Genomic DNA, 20,313 nt, shown 5'->3' with positions numbered 1-20,313 from the left:
ATTATTTTCAATTTTTCTGTACCTTTTATGTCCCTCCTTTAAGGATACAATTGTGTGAACGTTCGTCGACAATGTTTTTTTTTAATTGGAAAATCATCTTTCTGCATTTGAGAAATTCCTTTTATATATTTCTTTTTCTTATTCTTGTCTCCATCTGTTAGTTATGTCCTACTAGGATGAAAATTCTGTAACCATTTGTCGACTATGCTTCAGTAAAAATTATATTTATATTATTATAATTATTATTCATGATCTTTGGACGATGTTTCGGTAGAAAAATTGCATCAGAGGGAATATCTCAAATCTTCTGCTACTTGAGAAAGATGTATCATTATCTGCTTTACTAAATTTCAAAAGAACAACGGGAGAAAGATAATAAACAGTGGAAATCAAGCTCTTGTATCGAGAGATGATTTGCTGTGAGAACATATTCTTCATTCTAAAAATTCCGAGAACTAAAAGATTAGGGTACAATTCGAAAGCTACATCTCATTGTCAAAGAATTATGAGGCAAGATGCACCTTGTGGGAGGAGTGTAACTATCAAAAAGAGAGACCGACGGTGACGAGTGTTGATATCAAGAAAGCACTGCCTTGATCTTAGTCTTCTGATCCTCGGTTAGTGACTTGGGAAACAATACCTCATATGTGAGGTATAAATCTCCTTTCTTTGAACTCATGTGAATAGGCATTCCTTCCCCTTTAAACTTCCTGATCTCTTTAGGCTTTGTGATTCCCTGAAGAGTTTCACTTGTTTGCTTGGTGAACTGATAGAAAGAGAAGATGAGTTTGTAGAAGAAAGCAAGACTGTGAGTGCTTACTGACCTTGGTGCCTATCTCCACCGGATGTTCATCAAGATGCTTGATGGTTTTCTCAAAACCTACAAGAGCTTGAAGCTGAAAGAAATCCAGGAACTTGTTAGATATAACTCAAAAGTTGAAAAACATAAATGACTGGAATAAGAGAATGAAAAAAAGAGGAAACATGCAAACCTCTGGCTATCAATTAATAAGTTAATACCAAGCAATCATTTCTCAGTAGCAACAGGGCTTTGGCTATGTAAGCTAAAATGTCTTAAGCCCAAGAAACTATATTATAAAGCCCATCAAAACCTATAATCCAAGACAATCTAGGTATCACAATCCTCCACTCTCAAATGTCTATCACCCTCATACATAAAACACAATTACTCTATAACAGGAAACATTTGGGATGCATGACATCAATGGTAGCTTCGGGCCATGACCTGTCTTCTTGAGCCATCCATGGGTACCTCCTATTTTATTGGGCCTACTAATCAACACTTTTGTGCTACCAAGCTTTATTGGTCCACCACCATTTAAATGTGCCTTTAAATTTCTTTGGTTTGACAAAAAAGTTTGTTGATATAAGCCAAGGTAGAAGATATTTCAATAGTTTTTCTTCACCAGCAATATAATAAAAGACAAGCACTTGATGCCAAAGTCTAGACTCCAGAAATGACAGCTTTAAATATTTGTGCTAGGTTGAGCAAATGATGGGGAAAAAACATTTAGATCGAGTCTCAAGATCACAACTCCAACATATGAAAATCATGGAAGGTAATACTACAAATGACATCCAGAAACCAAATAGATAACGTATGCGTGTTGTACATTTACATACTTCTATGCATGCTGTAGATTTACATACTGCATTCCCTAAAGCAAATTACTTCTCATGACCATGTTTTGCCATGCATTTGTCTTTCTGAATGCATTTGGTAAAGCATGCTTATTTGTTGAAGAAGAAGGAGAGAACAAAATTGATATTGGTCATCAACATGTAATTTATGAGTTATTGGTGCTTATAACAACATTAGGCACTATTTAAGCCTTTTACCCACAAGCATAGAGCTACAGTCACAAATTTGAATAACTAGCAGCAAAAGCTCTAAAGAGAGGATCAAGAAAATAGTGGGCTTGATCTAAAAATCAGAGATGTATCGATAGAATCAGGAACATAGATTAAAAGAGGCAAGTAGAATACAGAATAGTACCAGTGAGATGGTCACGGTCATATGCAGGTCATTGCCTTCCCTTCTAAAGCGCTCATGTGGTGCTGTTTGAATCCTGAACTGCTCATTTAAATGATGCATTAAGTGACAAAATTTTCTAAATAGTAAGTACATCTCATAGTTCAGAGAAGTAATAAACCTTCAGATCTCCAGCTTCCCCATCAATTTTAGGTTCACCATCCTCATAAAATAGCACCTCCTAGAATGCATACAAATTATTTAGACAATCTCATGATAAACTAAGAAGAGCAGAAAAAAAAAGAACTAGCAGAAACACAAATAGACACACGAATTATTTCAAAGAAGCAGCTGCCGAAATTTAGCATCAAAAATATTGTAACAAAAGAATGTATAGCGCTAGGTCTAACCTGGAAATACATGGAAACAAAAGATGGACATGTATGAACGACTGTAACATCTAATGTATGTGATCCTCCAAACAGACACACACACACAAAACAAAGAAAATAATTATTGTAACAACAGTGACAAAGCTAATAGTACAATCAATAAAAAAGGAAAAAGGGTTGGTACAAAGAAGTTAGATCAGATAGCAACAAAGAATAGGCAAAACAGAAAAGTTGGATATTTTGCTTGTATACCAAGGTGTTCTGCTGTATTTGAATGAACTTCATCCAGAAAACCTAAAATAATAAGACTTACATGTTACACAAATTTTCAATTCCAGATTGTAAATCTAATGTCACCAGCGAACATTGGACTCACAGAAAGTTTATTGCTCAGGGTTCTTCATATTGAAAAAGTCAAGCAGTAGAATAGATGAAAAGGATATGGCATTTTAACATCTTGAACTGTATTTTGTATCTAGATTTCAGCAGCAAGTAGTATAAATTGTATTGAAGTGTTTCCTAATATACATCACAAAATGCTCATATGCTGACACCTTGAGTTGATATAAACAATGCAGCTGTTCTTCATACAAGAATGCTGTGTCAAATGCCAAAGCATTAAAGAACCCAGAATCCTAATGTTGGAAGTGTCTACATTAACAGACCTACATCATGACAGACACTAACAATCATTGAAGAGATTGCTTAGGACCAGAGCTCCTTAACAAAATTCAACTAGAAGCAAGCCTACAAGTGTAAAGACCATAGTACTTAAACAGTGTCTGAATATCAAATCTGAGTTCCAGACACCAAAAGAAGAAGACGACCAAAGAGTTGCTCAATAAATACTTAAGACCAGCAATAGCTAAGAAGTTTTCAGGTTCAACCACTTACTTGACCATCTTGCATCCCCTTCTCAATATCCACAGTGATGAAATAACCTTCTCGCTCAAATTTCACATTTGGACATTGTTCACAGACCTGAAACCAAAAAAAAAAGTTTTATTGAAACCTGAGGTACTGCAGTAAGCATCAAGTTTTTCAGAGAAAAGTATGATGCATATACTCCAGTTGTTGAAACGATGTACATTCAAACGTAAGGTACCATAGGCACCTTCAATTATTGAAGCCTTTCAGAGAAAAGTATGATGAATTTATCCTAGTTGTTAAAAGATTGACTATTCAAACCTAAGCCACCATGGGTACCAAGGTCTTTCAAAGTATTATGCATTCAGCCCAGTTGTTGAGAAATGTTTGGAAGAAAATCATAATAATAAAAAAATGGCTGCTATTGCCAAGGCAATTATTTCACATGGCACTGACAAACCAAGTTGCTAATAGACATTAAAATTACCATCTCTGTCATCTGTTGGAACATTCCTGGAGCAATTTGCCTGTGATATACTTCATTCCTGCAGTTACAGCGCCTCTTGCCAGGAGCTGGCTTGATGACATTCTTCTCTCTCCAAACCTAGTTAGGTATACATTTAAAAAGCAAAATAAGTATCAAGGGAAACTGTAGAAATTAGTTACTTCTAAATAGTAGTTATGGTAAGAAATCCTATTTTTCCTCAATTAAAATATAAATATTACAATACTTAGTTAGGTATACAGAGCATGAGGAAATGAATAGATAAAAACTGATATTTCAAGCACTATGGCTAATGGTTCCTTCTGAATGATAAGAAGCTAGGAAAAATCTATAGCTCCTAGATACTTAAAAAGTATAATTACCTTTAGTGTGCCTCCCATATATAAATCTTCTAGTGTGGCATCCAATTCAACAACGACATCATCACCTTTCGGTGTCACCTCTTCCTCCTCATCATTTTGACCATTCCCAAAGAAACTAAAGAAATCACAGTGTTAACAATACTGCTCAGACTTAACTCAATACTTGTTCATTAACATAATGTTACATTCATGTAATAAGCATAGTGAGCTGAAACTTAGCAACTGCAGGATAGATCCAAAAAAAATTCAAGAAAGAACATTCACTTAAAATTTGAAAGTTGCCATAAAAATAGCATGATCCAGGAAAATAACATTTACAAGCTATTTTAAAAGACCAAGACAACTATAAAAAATGAAAAGATAGAAAAGAATTTACAAGCTAAGGCAAGAAAATAATTCATTCCTTGAAAAAAAGAACCTTAAAAAATATGGTTCACTATGCCCTGTTGTAGGAAAAAACCTTACCCTCCATACCTTTATGATTCTTGTTCTATGCATCTCCAATGGATCTTTTACATATTGATGGCTGAGACTACTGGTGATACTAAACATTTTAAAGATGGTTTGGCTTCTTTGGCATTCAGAAATCTACCATGATGCTGATACTACAATTTTGCATATGGATTATTAGGTCATCTTTTACTCTTTCAGAATCTGAAAATGATTATTACTTTTCCGCAAACAAACTGAAGGTTATCCTTTGTGGACATGAACATTCACTTATAAGATACATAAGTAATAATGTCTATGAATCCATATTCTGATTCAATGAATAATAGAAGGTTCCAACATAATCCTGCTTGATGGTTGCTACTTCTTAAGAACCAACTAATCAATGAAACTGAGAAATCACTCACTCATTTCACTATCAGAACATGTCTGTGTTCAATTTTACTGTTGGAGTTTCAGTTTTGAGAGATTCTGTTATTTCAGGAACAATTGGGGAGTGGATTGGGTCAGAATGTTGGCTCTACAGCCCCATGATATTCTTTATTGCCCCAGATGACAGACACTTGTACTATCAATGAACTGAACCCACTTACAAACTATGCTTTTGCAACATGATCTATTGCTATTCTTCTGAATCAATGATTAGGAAACAAATTGGTGGTTTCCATAAGATCTACTGAGGAAGGAGAGATTATATATCAAACCTAATATACTGATTAATAAATCGAGTGAAGCAGCTCAAGTCATGTTTTCCAAAGAGTGCTAGCTCTTACTGTTCAGTTAATACTTCTGATTTATAAACAGAAACTCTTAAAAGCAGTAATGCTTACCTATTAAAGATGTCTTGAATGTTCATCCCTGAACCTCTTCCACCCCCACCAGCATACTGCTTCAAACCCTCCTCCCCATACCGATCATAGATTTTCCTCTTCTCGCTGTCGGACAGCACTTCATATGCTGACACCCATCAATAGGCAAAAGGTCAAATCTTGAGCGCTATAGATCCAAGATCAGCAAAATGAAGTGGAAAAGTAAGAGCTGATAACATAAATTCCAACCAAAACGAAATCACAGCATTCACAAGTTCAGAAATCCGCCAAATCTCTTGGATCACTAGGACAAAAAGAAGGAATGCTGAGCAAACGCAGATCAAAAGGATCAACGAATTAGTACGGAGAAATAAGAACAAAACAGCGTTAAGTTCCAACAACAAGACCTGCAGGGGGGAAAGGGAGTTCACAGCGCTCACCATTGTTGATCTCCGCAAATCTCTTGTTGGCCTCTTCGTTTCCTTGATTCTTATCCGGATGGTACTTCAAAGCAAGCTTCCTGTAGGCCCTCTTGATCTGGTCCTCAGAAGCACCCTTCGGCACTTGCAACACGTCGTAATAACTCTTCCTATAACCCCCAAAAAATCCGCCATCCCAAGTAAAAACAAAACAAATTTCAGCAAAGTCACAAACAAACCAAGTCCAAATCCATTAACGAAGCGAACCAGGGAGGGGCCGAGTCGTACCCTCCGGGGGCACAAAGAGCGTGCGTGAGGAGGAGGGCGAGGAGGAGAAGACCCCTCGCCAGAGGCGCCATGTGGGCTCGGGGCGATCCGAACTCGAAGCGGAAGGGCGGGATCGAGGATTTGGTAGAGGTTCGAAGATGGCAGATTTAGGGTTGTAAAGGAATCGGAGGACGAGTTCTCCGGTGGCGTCGCGGTTCCTCTCCGTGGACACACGGCTTCCAAAAGAGCTCTGAAAGAAGAGAAAGAGAGAAAAGCCGAGGGAACGGTTGTAGACGTGGCTGGTCACAAATAGACCAATGGGAAGAGAGATGCCGGGTGTTCGGACAAATGAAAAATGGCCACGTGGACTTAGGCCCCCTGTTTTGAGTCGGTTCGGCTCGGGCGTTCAACTCTTACTTCCGACCGACGAATACCGCGCCAAAGCGGAGGCCCCAATATAAGAACCCTAACCACGACATCGTCCTCTTTCTACTCTTCTTGCTCTCCAGCTCCCGAATCTTGACTCTTCCAATCGACAATCGCAGTTGTCTTCCCGACGCCATTGCCCTCAAAGGTTGGCCTCCATCTCCATCTCGATCGCACTTTTTCTATATCTAACCCTAGCGATTGTCGGATTTTTTTTCTGTTCTTTTTTTCTCCTCCGTTATCAATTTTTTCGATTCATCGCATAATCTTTGATGAAATACCGGTGTCTGTCTGCTCTATGCCCAAAATTTTCGTGTGGGGGCTTCATTAGATGTTTCCTCGGAGTTACGTGAGATGTTCTCCCTGATTATTTTTTGCCGGTACCTTTGATCCTCCTTGAGTGGTTTATTCGAGTGTTCCAAGTGTCCTCAGCAATCATGAGTTCAGCTGAAGCGAAGGGGAGGCTCGCTAGATATGTCGAGCGTAGAACAACATATACGGAGACGAAATTGCCAACAAGCTAATACCAGGAATTCTTTCTACAATTTCAGCATCAAGGCAAGATCCAAAGCGTCTCTTTTTTAGAACAATCGCTGGAGTGTGGCATATGTGAAGGGAATTTTCATTCTGTGGATCTTAAATTTTTTTACTAATGCCATTAAATCTAAAAGCTTTAGTATTACATCTAAAAGCTTAGGTCGTCAGACAAGACATGATCTATGTGATTTAGATTCTTAACACTCCTTATCCGGGTCCTAGATTAGTGTGAATTTAAGACCTTGTGCTCTGATACTTTTCCTTTTCCTTTTTTTGTCAAAGTCATTGCATCTAAAAGCTTTAGTTATTAGATGAATCATTTGTTGAATTATATTCTTAATGGTGGAAGTAATTCATGGTGTTTATAAATGGTGGCTTATGAATTTATCTTTTCATAATGTTAAAGAAAAAACAATGACTTGATTGAAGCACTCTACTTTTTGCCTTTTTTTTCTTTTTTGGGTTATTGGTCATTTAGGAGAGTGGTGTACACTGGAATTCATCTACAAATATATTTTCGACTTAAATAAAGATGTCCTTGATTGATTAAGGACCTGCTTATACTGTAAGGACCTATTTTGAATTGTTTATAAGGACTTATTTGTAAATATGAGGATATATTTATAAATTTAGATAATTACAAGGACAAAATTGTAAAACATATAAAAAAAATAATAAAAAGGGGTTTCTTCCACCACCTCTTACCTCCATGCCTTCAGCCTGAAGGAACCAAAGAAGGCTGCAATCGGTGGAGACGAAAAAGGGAGAAGAGAGAAGAAGAAAAAGAAGGGGAAGTGGTTTGACTTAGGGTTTTTGGATCCATTCCTCTTATTTGGGAACAAACTCTTCTAAGGCAAGTGTTCTAACCCCTTCCTACAGCAATTTTTATTTCTGATTTCATCTTGATTATGTGTATTTTAAAGGGTTTTGTCTTTGTAAATGATATCAACTTTGTTGATCTATAAAATTATGAATTTAGAATTTTTTGAGATTCTGACCTTTCTGCCTTGTTTTAGCTATAACTTTTTATACTGAATTTTGATTTGGGTAAAACTTGATTCTTTGGAAACTATACTCGTATATCTTTGTTTCCATACTTTACTTGAAAGATTTGAAGTTCAAATGTCTGCCCAAACATTTGTTTTAATTTACCTTAAGGATTTTACAAAACAAGGATAATATTTTCGGACTTTTCTGTACTAAATTACTTATAACTCTTTGCGGGAAACTATAATTGGTACGAAACTTAATTCTTTAGAAATTAGACTCGTATATCTTTCTTTCAGTACCTTAATTGAAAGATTTAGAGTTCAAATGTCTGCCCAAACATCTGTTTCAATTGATCTTGAGGATTATGCAAAACAGAGATAATATTTTCTTACCTTTGGTACTAAATTTCTTGTAACTTCCTGTTGAATACTCTAATTTGTATGAAACATAATTCATCTGAAAGTAGATTGATGTATCTTTCAAATGATATCTTTCTTGAGTAAATGAGAGCATGATTGATTATTCAAATAATTCATGCAAAATGTCTCACAGATTCTATCATAATAGAATTTTTGTCAATTTTGTCTATTATTGTTTCTATCTCTTTGAATTTGAATTCATTTAGAATTCTTCCCTCAATTGAGCCTTATATGATTGCTTTGAACTATTGTATCTCTTGTCATTCGTTCTTATCATATCTGAATGTATTATGCAAAAGTTTATGTTGTCTTATATTGTTTTATATGTGCATATATATGTTTTTATTGTTGCACATGTGCTTCCTATACATGCTAAATTTATTGCTCGCAATATCCTTTTGCATTCCAATATTTGTGGGATAATGTAAACCTTTGCTAAAAATGGAAATGAGAGTTATGTATAGAGCCTTCAATGATTTTGTCGGCCCTTTATGACTTCATCCAAACATAGGTGGATGGAGCTCATAGATGTGGGAGACTTATGTTAATGGTCATCTATAAATGGATGGACCATATTATGTTATGATCCCACTTCACCCTCTGTGTTTTTTTGACATGTTATCCAAAGTTTTGCTTATGTATTCCTATGTGCTCTTTGGATAAGAATAAAATAAATGTAGCGTCAAATACGACACTTGAGCTTACATTTCTCATTTGTTCTCTTAATATGTATATAAATGTTTTATATACCATTGATATGCTCCTAAATGTTTCATATACTATTGATATGCTTCTAAATATTTCATACACTATTGATTTTCATATGTCATTGATATGCTCCTAAATGTTTCATACTCCATTGTTATGCTCCTAAATATTTCTTACGCCATTGATATACGTCTAAATAATTCATACGCCATTGATATGCTTATAAATGTTTCTTACGCCATTGATATGTGGCTAAATGTTTTCTTACGTCATTGATATGTGCCTAAAAGTTTTTTACACCATTGATATGCACCTTAATGTTTCTTACCTCATTGATATGCGCTTAAATACTCTTTTCTTTATTGTTATGAACAAAGTATGTTTCGAATGAAATAACATTTGTGATTTTGTATCTGATGAAATAATATCTATGAATTCTTATATCCTTGCCTTGCACCTTAATATTAAGGCTATATGAATTATCATTTCTAGTTATAAATATGTTAGTCACTTGTTAAGATTTGTAACTTATCCTATTGTTATATAAAATTTTCAATTTAACTTTTCACTCATTGAAATATTAGGATTGGGCTAAAGCAGTAGAAAGCTAGAACATTTTGGGCAAGTATTTGTGGTTTGATATGTTGTTGTTGTATAAGTATATTTTGCATATAATAAAATATTATTAAAAAATTTGGATTGTTGATATTTTCTGAGTTAGCCTTGGGTTTCGTGAATTATCGAGTTATCTAGTGTATAATTATAAACTGCATAAGTTTTATATATGTGAATAGTGTTTGAATGCTTTTCAGTGTCCTCAAATGTCATTTTGGATCTTGGATTTGGATTATGGACGGATTATAATTTTTTTGATATAAGATAGATTCACGAATGCATTAATTTAGGGGGTGTGACAAAGATGATATCAAAGCATGATTTGAGAATCACTAGGATATTTAATATGTTTGATGTGCAATATATATTGAGATTTAGTAACTTTTATAGAGTGATTGATGAAAAATTTTCTTTTGCTGTCTTTTAGGAAGCTAGAATGACGAGATCATCGGGTTCTTCGACTACATCTTCTTCTGATCAGTTGAGTGAGATTATGAGAACTCTTGAGACTATGTTAAATGTGATGCAACAACTTCAACAAGAAAGAAATTGTGGAGCAAAGACCTCAAATCAGACTGGATTGGGAATAGAACAATTTAAGAAACTTAGTCCTCCCTGTTTCAGTGGTGAACCTGATCCAACGGTGGCAGAACAATGGATGATGCAAATGGAGAAAATATTTGATGTCTTAAATTTCTCTGATCATCAAAAGGTTTCTTTTGCCACCTTTATGTTGGAAGGAGAGGCTGAGTACTGGTGGAAAACAATAAGGAGAATTTCTGAAATTAGACATGAGCATATCACTTGGAAGGTATTTGTAGAAAAGTTTAATGAAAAGTACTTCTCAGATTATATTAAAGAGCAGAAAGAATTAGAGTTTTTAAATCTTGTCCAAGGAAATTTGACAGTAGCAAAATATGAAGCTAAATTTATTGAGCTTTCCAGATTTGCTACTTATATAACTGATGATGAATCTAGAAAGGCAAAGAGATTTGAAAGGGGACTAAAGCCAACAATAAGGAGTTGGATATCAGTCTTAAAGCTTCAAACATATGCTGATGTGGTAGAAAGAGCTATGATAATCGAAAAAAACATAGAAGAGATTCAGGAGATCAGGGACAAGAATGACAAAGATAAGTTTACTAACAAAAATAAGAGAGGAAATGAATCAAAAAATGGTAATAAGAGGATCAAGACAACTAGATTTGAGAAAGAGAAGCCACCACAAAGGACTCGATCATGTGTAAAATGCGGGTTAAATCATGAAACAAGTCAGTGTTTTCGAGTGATTGGAGCTTGTTTTGCCTGTGGGAAGTTGGATCATAAAGTAAAATATTGTCCTCTAAACGAGAAGAAAGAGCCACTGCCTCCTACATCATCAACCCGTACTAGAGTGTCTGTTATCGCTGAACAGGATTTCAAAGCTTCTAAGTCAATGGTTGAAGGTATTATTCACTTTTTTAGTAGAAATGCAAAAATTTTGTTTGACCTTGGTTTCAATTTATCTTTTGTTTCATAATATTTTGCTTATCACTTGGGTATTCAAATTAGATCGCTGGATTATATGCTATATATAACTACGACTGTTGGGGATTCTTTGACAATAAACGTGATCTATTCATCTTGTTTGATTTTTATTGGAGAACACAAACGTTTTATTGATTTGCTTCTTGTAGAGATTCGATATTTTGATATTATACTTAGCATGGATTGACTATCTTTCTATTATGTTAGTATAAATTGTTATACAAAAGTGATCACTTTTTACGTACCAGATCAACCCATCTTTTATTTTGAGGGTATTAGGCATAATTCATCTCTTTGCCTTATATCGACATTTCAAGCTCATCATCTTATGTAGAAGGGCTATTTTTACTATTTTATATATGTAAATAAGTATTCAAATTAAGAAACTAATCTAAATAAAATTTCAGTAGTTAGAGAGTTCCCTAATGTATTTTTGAAAGACTTACTCGGATTACCTCTAAATATAGTAGGAGAATTTGCTATTGATTTGGTCCTCGGAACAACCTCGATATTTAAGCATCTCTATAGAATGACACCACTCAAGTTAGTGAAATTAAAGAAGCAACTACAAGAATTATTAAATAGGGTTTCATTTGGCCCAGTGTCTCACCATAGGATGCTTCGGTGTTGTTAGTTAAGAAAAATGATAGAACATTGAAGCTTTGTATTAATTATAAATAATTGAATCAAGTGATCATAAAAAATAAATATCCTCTACCCATAATTGATGATTTGTTTGATCAATTGCATGGTGCACAAATCTTTTTCCAAGATTGATCTGAGGTTTGATTACTACCAATTAAAGATTAAGAAAGATAATATCTCAAAAATAGCTTTTAGAACTCGATATAGTCACTATGAATTCTTAGTAATGTCTTTTGGCTTAACTAATGCCCATGCAACTTTTATGAATCTAATGAATAAGATATTTCAACCACTCTTGAATGATTGTGTAATTGTATTACTAATGATATATTAGTGTATTCGAGGAGTAACAAGGAGCATGTAGAATACATAAGAAATGTATTGACAATACTAAAAGAAAAGTATGCAAAATTTAGTAAATATGAGTTTTAGTTAAATGAAGTTGCCTTTTTAGGCCATGTGATTTTAGGGAAAGACATCTTTGTTGATCCAAAAAAAGTGGAAGGATAGTTAAATGGGAAATACCAATGAATGTAACAGAAGTTAGAAGTTTCTTGGGCCTGGTAAGTTACTATAAGAGATTTATAGAGGGATTCTCTCAAATTGCTAGTCTTCTCACTAAATTAACCCAAAAAAATGTGAAATTTGAATGAGTTAAGATTGTGAGCGAAGTTTTCAAGAGCTAAAATGAAAATTGACTAGTGCCCCAATCTCAATATTCCAAATGGTAACAAGGGATTTATAGTTTATATAGATGCTTCGAGAAAGGGCCTCGGTTGTGTTTGGATAAAAGAAGTAATTGTTTATGCTATTAGAAAATTGAAAAGTTACGAACAAAATTATCTAACTCATGATTTGGAATTAGCAATAATTATTTTTGCTCTAAATATTTGGAGACATTACTTATATGGGCGAACATTTGAAATATTTACTAATCACATGAGTTTAAAGTTTATTTTTATTCGAAAAGAGTTAAATATGAGGAGACGGAGAGATAGAACTCATAAAGGATTATGATTGCCCCATATGTTATCATGCAGGTGAAGCCAATGTCATAACTAATACACTTTATAAAAAATCTATAAGTTTTATTAGCAATGGAAGTTATTGGAAGAAAATTATGACTTGAATGTTATGAGGAAAGTATGACACCTAATGATATTGGTGGCCTCTATCTAAGTTCAATCTGATCTCATACAACAAATTAAAGAAAGACAACAACGAGATCTACGTTTAATCTATTTGAGGAATGAAGTAGAAAAAGGATTGAAGTCGGATTTTTTAATTTCAGATGATGGCCTACTGAGATTTAAGGATAAAGTATATGACCCTAATGATCAAAATATCAAGAACTAAATTTTGGAGGAATGCCATAACTTCAAGTACACTATGCATCTTGGTAGCACTAAGATGTATAAATATCTCAAAAGTCATTATTGGTGGGAAGGCATGAAGAATAAAATTGCAACATATGTTTAAAAATGTTTAACTTGTCAACAAATCAATATAAAACATCAAAGACCCGGAGGTTTGTTGCAACTTTTAGATATTTCTGAATGAAAATGGGAATTAAATTCACTTATAAAAATAGTTATCATTCATACATTCAGATGGTTTCTTATGAAGGTTTCTATGTACGAAAGTGCAAAATGCTTATATGTTAGAAAAATGTTGACAATAAAAAATTGTTAGTACCAGACAAAGTACAAGAGACTATCGAAAAAATTCAAGCTATAAGAAAAAGATTAAAGACTACTTAGGGTCGTCAAAAAAGCTTTGCTGACAACAAAAGAAAAAACTACTTGAGAGCTATAAAAAAAAATGAAGAAAACTTATTTTCATCTTTTCATCGATTGAGGTATAACAATTTAGAAGATAACAATTTTCTTTTAAGAGGGTGGGGGTGGGGGGAGAGTGTAATATTCCTTATTTTTGAATTGTTTATAAGGATTTGTTTGTAATGTAAGGATTTATTTTGAATTATTTATAAGGATATATTTGTAAACATTAGGATCTATTCGTAAATATAGATAATTACAAAGATTAAATTGTAAAACATACAAAAAAAAAAAAAAGAATGGGGTTCCTTCCACCGCCTCCATGCCTTAAGCCTAAAAGAACCAAAGGAGATTGTAATCGGTGGGGAAAAAAAAAAAGGAGAGAATGGAGAAGAAGAAAAAGAAGGGGAAGTGGTTCGGCTTAGTATCTTACTACCTTTATGTCAATCTGTATCTTGCTACTTACAAGGTGGATTCTATCATTCACAGCAGAATTATGCTTTGTCTATCTTTCAAACTATGCAACTTTACTTTTCATTTGTTATCTTTTCCCTTTTTCTTTGACTATGGGTACGAAAAATGCTATTATTTGTTGTGTGATATAGAAGGATCATGCTATAAATTCAAGATTAGATCGACTTAATGTTGCAGCGACATGGATTCATTTGTTATGTTGTAGAAGGATCACGTTTTTAGTAATCATTGAGACATTTACTGATGATTGAATCATTTTAAAATCTTTACAAACATAGTTGTGCAGAGAATGGATACATCCAGTCCTGCAGTTCTTGTTAAAGCAGAGATCCTAAAAATGCCTTGGGAACAGAGATTTTGAGGTGTGATTCAAGTGTTCTCAAGCCATACTGGGTCAATCAGGGCAATCCACTTCTGGGCATCAGCTAACAGTGAAGGACTCTCAGGCCTTTCCTCTTATCACATTTAGTGGGGGTCAGTGGTCTTGCTAATGGCAATCAATCAGTTTGTGCCATCATATGTACTTGTAAAGAAGTCTTTCTTTTGTTGTTTTCTGGTGTAATGAGTGCTTATTCGTAGGCAGCTTATACAAGGCATAAAAGAGTATTGTTAGTAAAATATGTTTTTTGTCTGTGAGAGAAAAAGTGTTGTCAATGTTTTGTCTCGTAAAACATGCAAGCGTTTGGGACAGAATTGTTTCTTACGCAGAAGAAAATGATCGAAACGGTCACGTCTTCAATGCCGCAACTTTACTTTTGGCTGATGATCTTGACGTGAGACATTAGTGGTGGATAGGTCATCGCTCCATCTTTTGCCTATTATGAAATAAATTTCTACAACTCTTATTTGCTTGTGTAATAAATTTCTACAACTCTTATTTGCTTGTGTGATCTCGAGTTTCGCTCACCACCGACTTTTTACGGTCAGTATAAAATGAATAGGTGATGGATAATTTAGGTAAAACTAGCTAGATACGTGATGGATAATTTAGGTAAAACTAGCTAGATACGTGACGGTGAATATGAATACTAGTTCAAACAACACTCTGGACCTTGTCTAAAATTTCACCAGGATGCCACAGCTATGGAATATGTTTGATCATCTGAAAATTTAGGAGATATGCCAAAACCCTCAATAATATCAACACAAGTCCTAAGTACAAACGAAAAAAGACTGATTTATAATCAAATTACAAAACCTGAGAAAAGCCATGATAGATAACAGGTTAGCAACTATTTGTGTGGTCTTAAACCTATTTGTGACCAAGCTTGGAATCCGAAAGACGTCCCAACGATGACGAGCAGTCCTCAATATAGTCCGCTTCATTCTCAGTGCTTTGATAACATGTCTCGTCGTCTAGACCTTTTACACAGGAGAAGGATCGGTCTTCACCCGGTTCGGTGCTCTGCATGTTCTCTTGCCCGCTGCTGAACGGCAACTCATATGCCACCGAACAATGTGGCTGTGCCCTCATCTGCACCGAGCGCAAAAGCGCAGCCCGCCTTAGGTCCGTTGTGTGGCACATGTCATTCGGTGATGAAGGAAACCTGCCTTCTGAGTCTGACCCACGTTGGCGTGGATGGGAACACATGACAGCAGCAACATTGCAGGTATTGAGTGGGTATTGGGTGGCTGTGGTGAATGTCGAGAAAGGATTCTGATGGCGGTGTGGTGAGACCGGACTAGTGGGACTGCTCATGGCATCGGACTGTGAAATTGTGGTGTGCAATGGGGTTTCGCAGTAACGGCAGTCATCTGAATCTTCAGACATTGGAGAGTACTGCAAGGCAATCTCATCCCTGAAATAGGAATGATAACAGAAGTACCGACAGATCACATCAAGAGGAAGCGAAGCATCATCTTACCGAGCTAGAGCACTTGTTATAGCAAAAGCATCTACCAGCATTCTTGACCAATAAGTATTGCTACCCTTGATAATCTACATAAAAATTATCTAAAAAACTCAGAGGAAAAGTTTCAAGATTTAACACTGTTTATCAATTGCTCAACCAACTCATAGTGACCCTTCCCAAGCTAACCCACTTGGTCAATGAGGGCAGATAATCAGCAATCAACTCAGTTAGCGATTTCAAGTGATTCAGTGCTCACCTAAACAACTAAAAACATGTTATTTGTCTAACAACAAGAACAAATTGCAACCATATGTCGACTGTGTAAGTTGATATTTCTCTAAGAGCAAAACTGAATTTCTCAGTCTTCGACAATTGAAAGCTTGCAAGGATGAGAATTACACGGTTGGTGCCATGTCAGCTTGCACCAAGTTAGAGTAAAAAAGACACCAACATGGTTCTCAAAGTGGAATTAGGTATTTACCAGGGAAGTCCATAAAGTAAACAAAAAATTAGAAGTTCATAAAAGAACTTAACCATAGACGAGATCAAACCAGATAATGTAACATTTGAGAGGAAAACTAAGGCCAAAAAGATCAACTGTGTGAGACTTCTTGATTCCTGTTTATCATTTATAGCCACTATTTCTGATACGCTAAAAGGATATACAGAAGCCTATCAATTCATTCTTCAAATGGAGATTTGGATAAGCCGGTTTCTATCTGGTTAGTTTCGATTTTGTAAACATCAAGGCGAAAATGGAAGAAACCTTTTTAGCTACTTTCTGCACCCAGCTGTTCAGTCAAAAAAATGTATACTGACCGAAGAAAGTATAACTGGATGTTCAATAATCATGATTCAAGGATTTTTTTAAAAGAAAATGTCAACATTTACATTTAAAAAAAAAAGAAACAATAAAGGCCAAGAAAATTTGGCCAATACTTAAAACTTTGGTCAATTTTTGTGGATTGTGCAAAACTGATGGATAGTCTTTAAGGTTCATTTGGTCAACCCATGCATATCAATAGTCGAATCATGAATTACTTTGGAGCTACATAAATTACAGACTTCTTGAGTCAAATGTCATGTTTTGTCTATTTTATTGGAGTTCGGCTGACACTTGGTATTAACTTCTGCAAAACATTATTGATATAGTTAAGGGCAGGATCTTTGATTATGCTTTTATTTGCATATATTTCTGATCCTAATTAATTTGACCTAATAAACTTCAATCATTTGCTTTTAAGAAGACCTAACAAAATGACAGTTTGTTTTGTTGGTGAAAGAATTGAAATGCTCCATGTAATGTCTATTAAGTTATCTACATGTGCACAATTAGGGTCTAAGGCCTTCTCTGTAACCTCTCTTTATATAGATATATTTGGCTGATCACAAAGGAATCTTATATGTACTTTGGTGAAAGAATGGCCAACTATAGGCACTTCCCTTCTTTTCACACATTCTTTTATTTCTTTTTCTCGTATATTTTAAATCTCTCTAGGGATCAATTATACCTCATTCACTTTTTTTTTTCCTGGTGACATTAATGCTGGAAATAATATTCATATTACAACCACATTTGTTTAGATTAGTTACATTTGAAATTGGTTGGATCAGTAAGGCTGCATGACAATTTAACAATTCTCCTGGTGGCCCTTAGTAGGCATTCTCTGTCTGTGAAATATCTAATGAGATGGTGCTGCTCTAGCATCAAACTCCATCTAGTTAGGGTTGGACACAGTAACCCTCCATATATATGAAGCTTTTAAGGCCTCTATGACATGGTCATGAGAGATGTTCCTTTCTTTTGTGCAATAAACCAACCGATGTTGGATAGGTCATTTTGTCCTGTCCCTACTGATTCTCCATTGCTAGGCTTCTTCTCATCTAGAAATGAGTGTTAGGTGGAAAAATTCATTCAACGCCTCGTTGGTTATCATACCAGTACCATGCATGTCATCCTCATAAGATTCCAACATAAACATTTGACATCAAATTAGTCTTCACATTAGACTCCTTCACAACATGAAATCCTATTTATTCATCAAAGCTAGACAATTAATTCGATCGACTCTGATAGATATAACTTCTCAACTGACTATAACAACTTCTCTGTAAATTCTTGCCTTCTTTTGACCCAATAACCTCTAGTTGAGTGTCTTATCCGCTTGCGAGCCCACCATAAAAGACGTCACAGCCCAACATGCAAGCTCTAAACATGTGAAGTCAAATTGGTTTAAAACATTCTATTCCGTTCACACTTAATTAGATACTTCGGACCGGGACTTGGGAATCTAAAGTTCATTAGTTTGTACCCACTAATGTAAGAATCCTAATAAGAATACAGCATTTAATATGCATTAATATGTGCCCTTGAGGATGATACAACTAGCAAAACCATTAAATGCAATATAGAATCTAAGATCAAACTGACTTAAGAAAAGAAAGGAGAAAAACACAATTAGATATCAAAAGAATAAGAAGAGTACCTTGGGTAACAAGCACTCTCAGACCTGGCCGGAGATTCCATGAGATTCTCAGCAGCTAAAGAATCTTCAACCGATAACCCATTAAGGCTGGAAGCCATTATCTAAAAGTTCGTGAAGTAGGAACTCATTACCCAACAAATCAACTAATGATAGAGAATATTCACGAAGCACGACTAATGGAGAAATTGATCTCATCGATCGCTTCGAAAACAGAATTAAAATAATAAGAAAGATAAAATACAGAGGGAAACACTGTAGAGTTCGGTCTTCCAAAAATTAAATGTGTACAGTATGAAAACAACATACAACGGCAAAACCCGAAAATTTCGTGACCAGAATCAAAACTTTCGAATTTAATTGACAGTGGGAAAATTTCCAATAAGAACATAAATTTCCTTCAGCAGAGAAAACCCTAGTAAGCATTTGCTCTCGTCCGAAGGAACGCAGAAGCCAAAGTATCCAACTTCTGACAAGAACGGTGGGTAAAGAGCACGAAGAAGGGAAAGCATAGAAAGGTCACATTTTTCCTCAAATTTCCACCATCGAACTTGCATACGATAGAAAAGAACAAGAAAAACCAAGGGTAGAACGAGGGCATCTTTTTTTCCCGCCACCAACGACAAAATTCCCTGTTCCGAGGAGGAAAAACAAAGCAATTGATCGCTCAATACAAAATTCCTGAGACCGGTGAAATGGATCTCCCGAATTTTACTTCGTAACAATCGAATTGTCGCAGATATCAAAAGAAATCGCCTTTTGATCTTCCGAAAAAACGGATCACTATGTATCTCTCTCTGAGGTCAAAACAAGAGAGAAAAGGGAAAGAGAAAAGGAGAAGAGATCAGACCGGTGGTGATGGTGGTACCTCACTGAGATAACGCTTGTGCGAATGGAAATTGTCCAGGTAGACCTCCTCCTCGGGGTCTCTGCCCCTCTTCACCCCGGTCGGCGACGCCGCCGCCGAAGTCGAGCAGGCCGCCGTCGGCTCGCCACTGCTACCGCTGCCCATCGATCTTTCTTCTCCCATCTCACACTGGCTTCTCGGCATCTCAGGTGGGAGGTTAAAGCAAGGAAAGCGAACCACCGTACCCCGCAAAGGGAAATGGTCCAAAGGGTGGGAGAAAGTGCGTGTCAGCCATGCGTGAGTTATAGAAAGATGTCTCCTTTTATAGGTGGACGATTTCTTAGGGGCTATTTTTGCATTTTTTTTTCGGATGATACTCATTTTCGTTCTATTCGATATTTTTAATTTTATTTTTTATATATTTTTAAACTATTATTTTTTTATATTTTTAAACTATTTTTTTTCTTCTTTTCTTCTTCGTTCTTATTAAAGGATAATGTGAAGGTGACGACAAACAAGATTGAATAGTATAGAATTGCGACAGTGATAAATAATATTGATACGAGCGATGATGATGACAAACAAAGAGGTGATAAGCGATGACAGCTCTAAATACACCTATGACGAGCGTTCAAGGATCATCGCATAACCATTTACATTATTAATAATAAATAGAGAGGTATCAAGGGGACAATGAGTAATATCTATAACGAGTAAAGTCGACAAATAATATATAGATCAATCTGTCGAATTCCAACAATATATATATATATATATATACATATATATATATATATACATATATATATATATGTATGTATGTATGTATCTATAAAAGATCCATCATAATGTAGAGATGAATTTTTAAGGCTAAATGCTTGGACTAATTTTCGAGTTCAACCAATGTAAATTTATCCAAAAGCTTAGTTTTTTTATCAATAATGTTG

At 35.2% G+C, this 20,313-nt stretch overlaps 3 protein-coding genes across 9 annotated transcripts; 1 reads left to right on the top strand and 2 right to left on the bottom strand.

Moving 5' to 3' along the window:
- Positions 1-376: 376 nt before the first annotated feature.
- On the bottom strand, positions 377-6,323 carry LOC135588812 (dnaJ protein ERDJ3B-like). The gene is made up of 10 exons (XM_065081143.1): positions 6,086-6,323; positions 5,819-5,967; positions 5,400-5,526; positions 4,120-4,234; positions 3,740-3,856; positions 3,280-3,366; positions 2,175-2,234; positions 2,018-2,095; positions 825-896; positions 377-736 (listed from the first exon to the last, which is right to left on the bottom strand). Exons 1-10 carry the CDS (start codon positions 6,154-6,156, stop codon positions 578-580), a joined length of 1,035 nt encoding a protein of 344 aa, XP_064937215.1. The 5' UTR covers positions 6,157-6,323; the 3' UTR covers positions 377-577.
- Positions 6,324-6,474: 151 nt separating this feature from the next.
- LOC135581550 (uncharacterized) lies at positions 6,475-14,930 on the top strand. Of its 6 annotated transcripts, XM_065081142.1 has the most exons (5): positions 6,476-6,638; positions 6,822-7,048; positions 7,747-7,880; positions 10,187-11,204; positions 14,462-14,930. In XM_065081142.1, exons 4-5 carry the CDS (start codon positions 10,196-10,198, stop codon positions 14,542-14,544), a joined length of 1,092 nt encoding a protein of 363 aa, XP_064937214.1. In that variant the 5' UTR covers positions 6,476-6,638; positions 6,822-7,048; positions 7,747-7,880; positions 10,187-10,195; the 3' UTR covers positions 14,545-14,930. The 6 variants fall into 6 exon arrangements, with proteins under 6 accessions (XP_064937210.1, XP_064937211.1, XP_064937209.1 ...); XM_065081138.1 differs by lacking the exon at positions 7,747-7,880 and having other exon boundaries at positions 6,475-6,638; positions 6,923-7,048; XM_065081139.1 differs by lacking the exon at positions 7,747-7,880 and having other exon boundaries at positions 6,475-6,638; positions 14,470-14,930.
- A 335-nt stretch (positions 14,931-15,265) lies between these two features.
- LOC135588810 (uncharacterized) lies at positions 15,266-19,670 on the bottom strand. Of its 2 annotated transcripts, none has more exons than XM_065081135.1 (3): positions 19,370-19,670; positions 18,523-18,623; positions 15,266-15,982 (listed from the first exon to the last, which is right to left on the bottom strand). In XM_065081135.1, the coding sequence occupies exons 1-3, from the start codon at positions 19,568-19,570 to the stop codon at positions 15,436-15,438; spliced, it is 849 nt and encodes a 282-aa protein (XP_064937207.1). In that variant the 5' UTR covers positions 19,571-19,670; the 3' UTR covers positions 15,266-15,435. The 2 variants fall into 2 exon arrangements, with proteins under 2 accessions (XP_064937207.1, XP_064937208.1); XM_065081136.1 differs by having other exon boundaries at positions 19,388-19,670.
- Positions 19,671-20,313: the final 643 nt, after the last annotated feature.

Source organism: Musa acuminata, chromosome BXJ1-8 (genome assembly GCF_036884655.1).
Source record: "Musa acuminata AAA Group cultivar baxijiao chromosome BXJ1-8, Cavendish_Baxijiao_AAA, whole genome shotgun sequence".
In the NCBI taxonomy this organism is placed as follows: Eukaryota; Viridiplantae; Streptophyta; class Magnoliopsida; order Zingiberales; family Musaceae; genus Musa; species Musa acuminata.
This window is presented reverse-complemented; position numbering and strand designations above follow the sequence as displayed.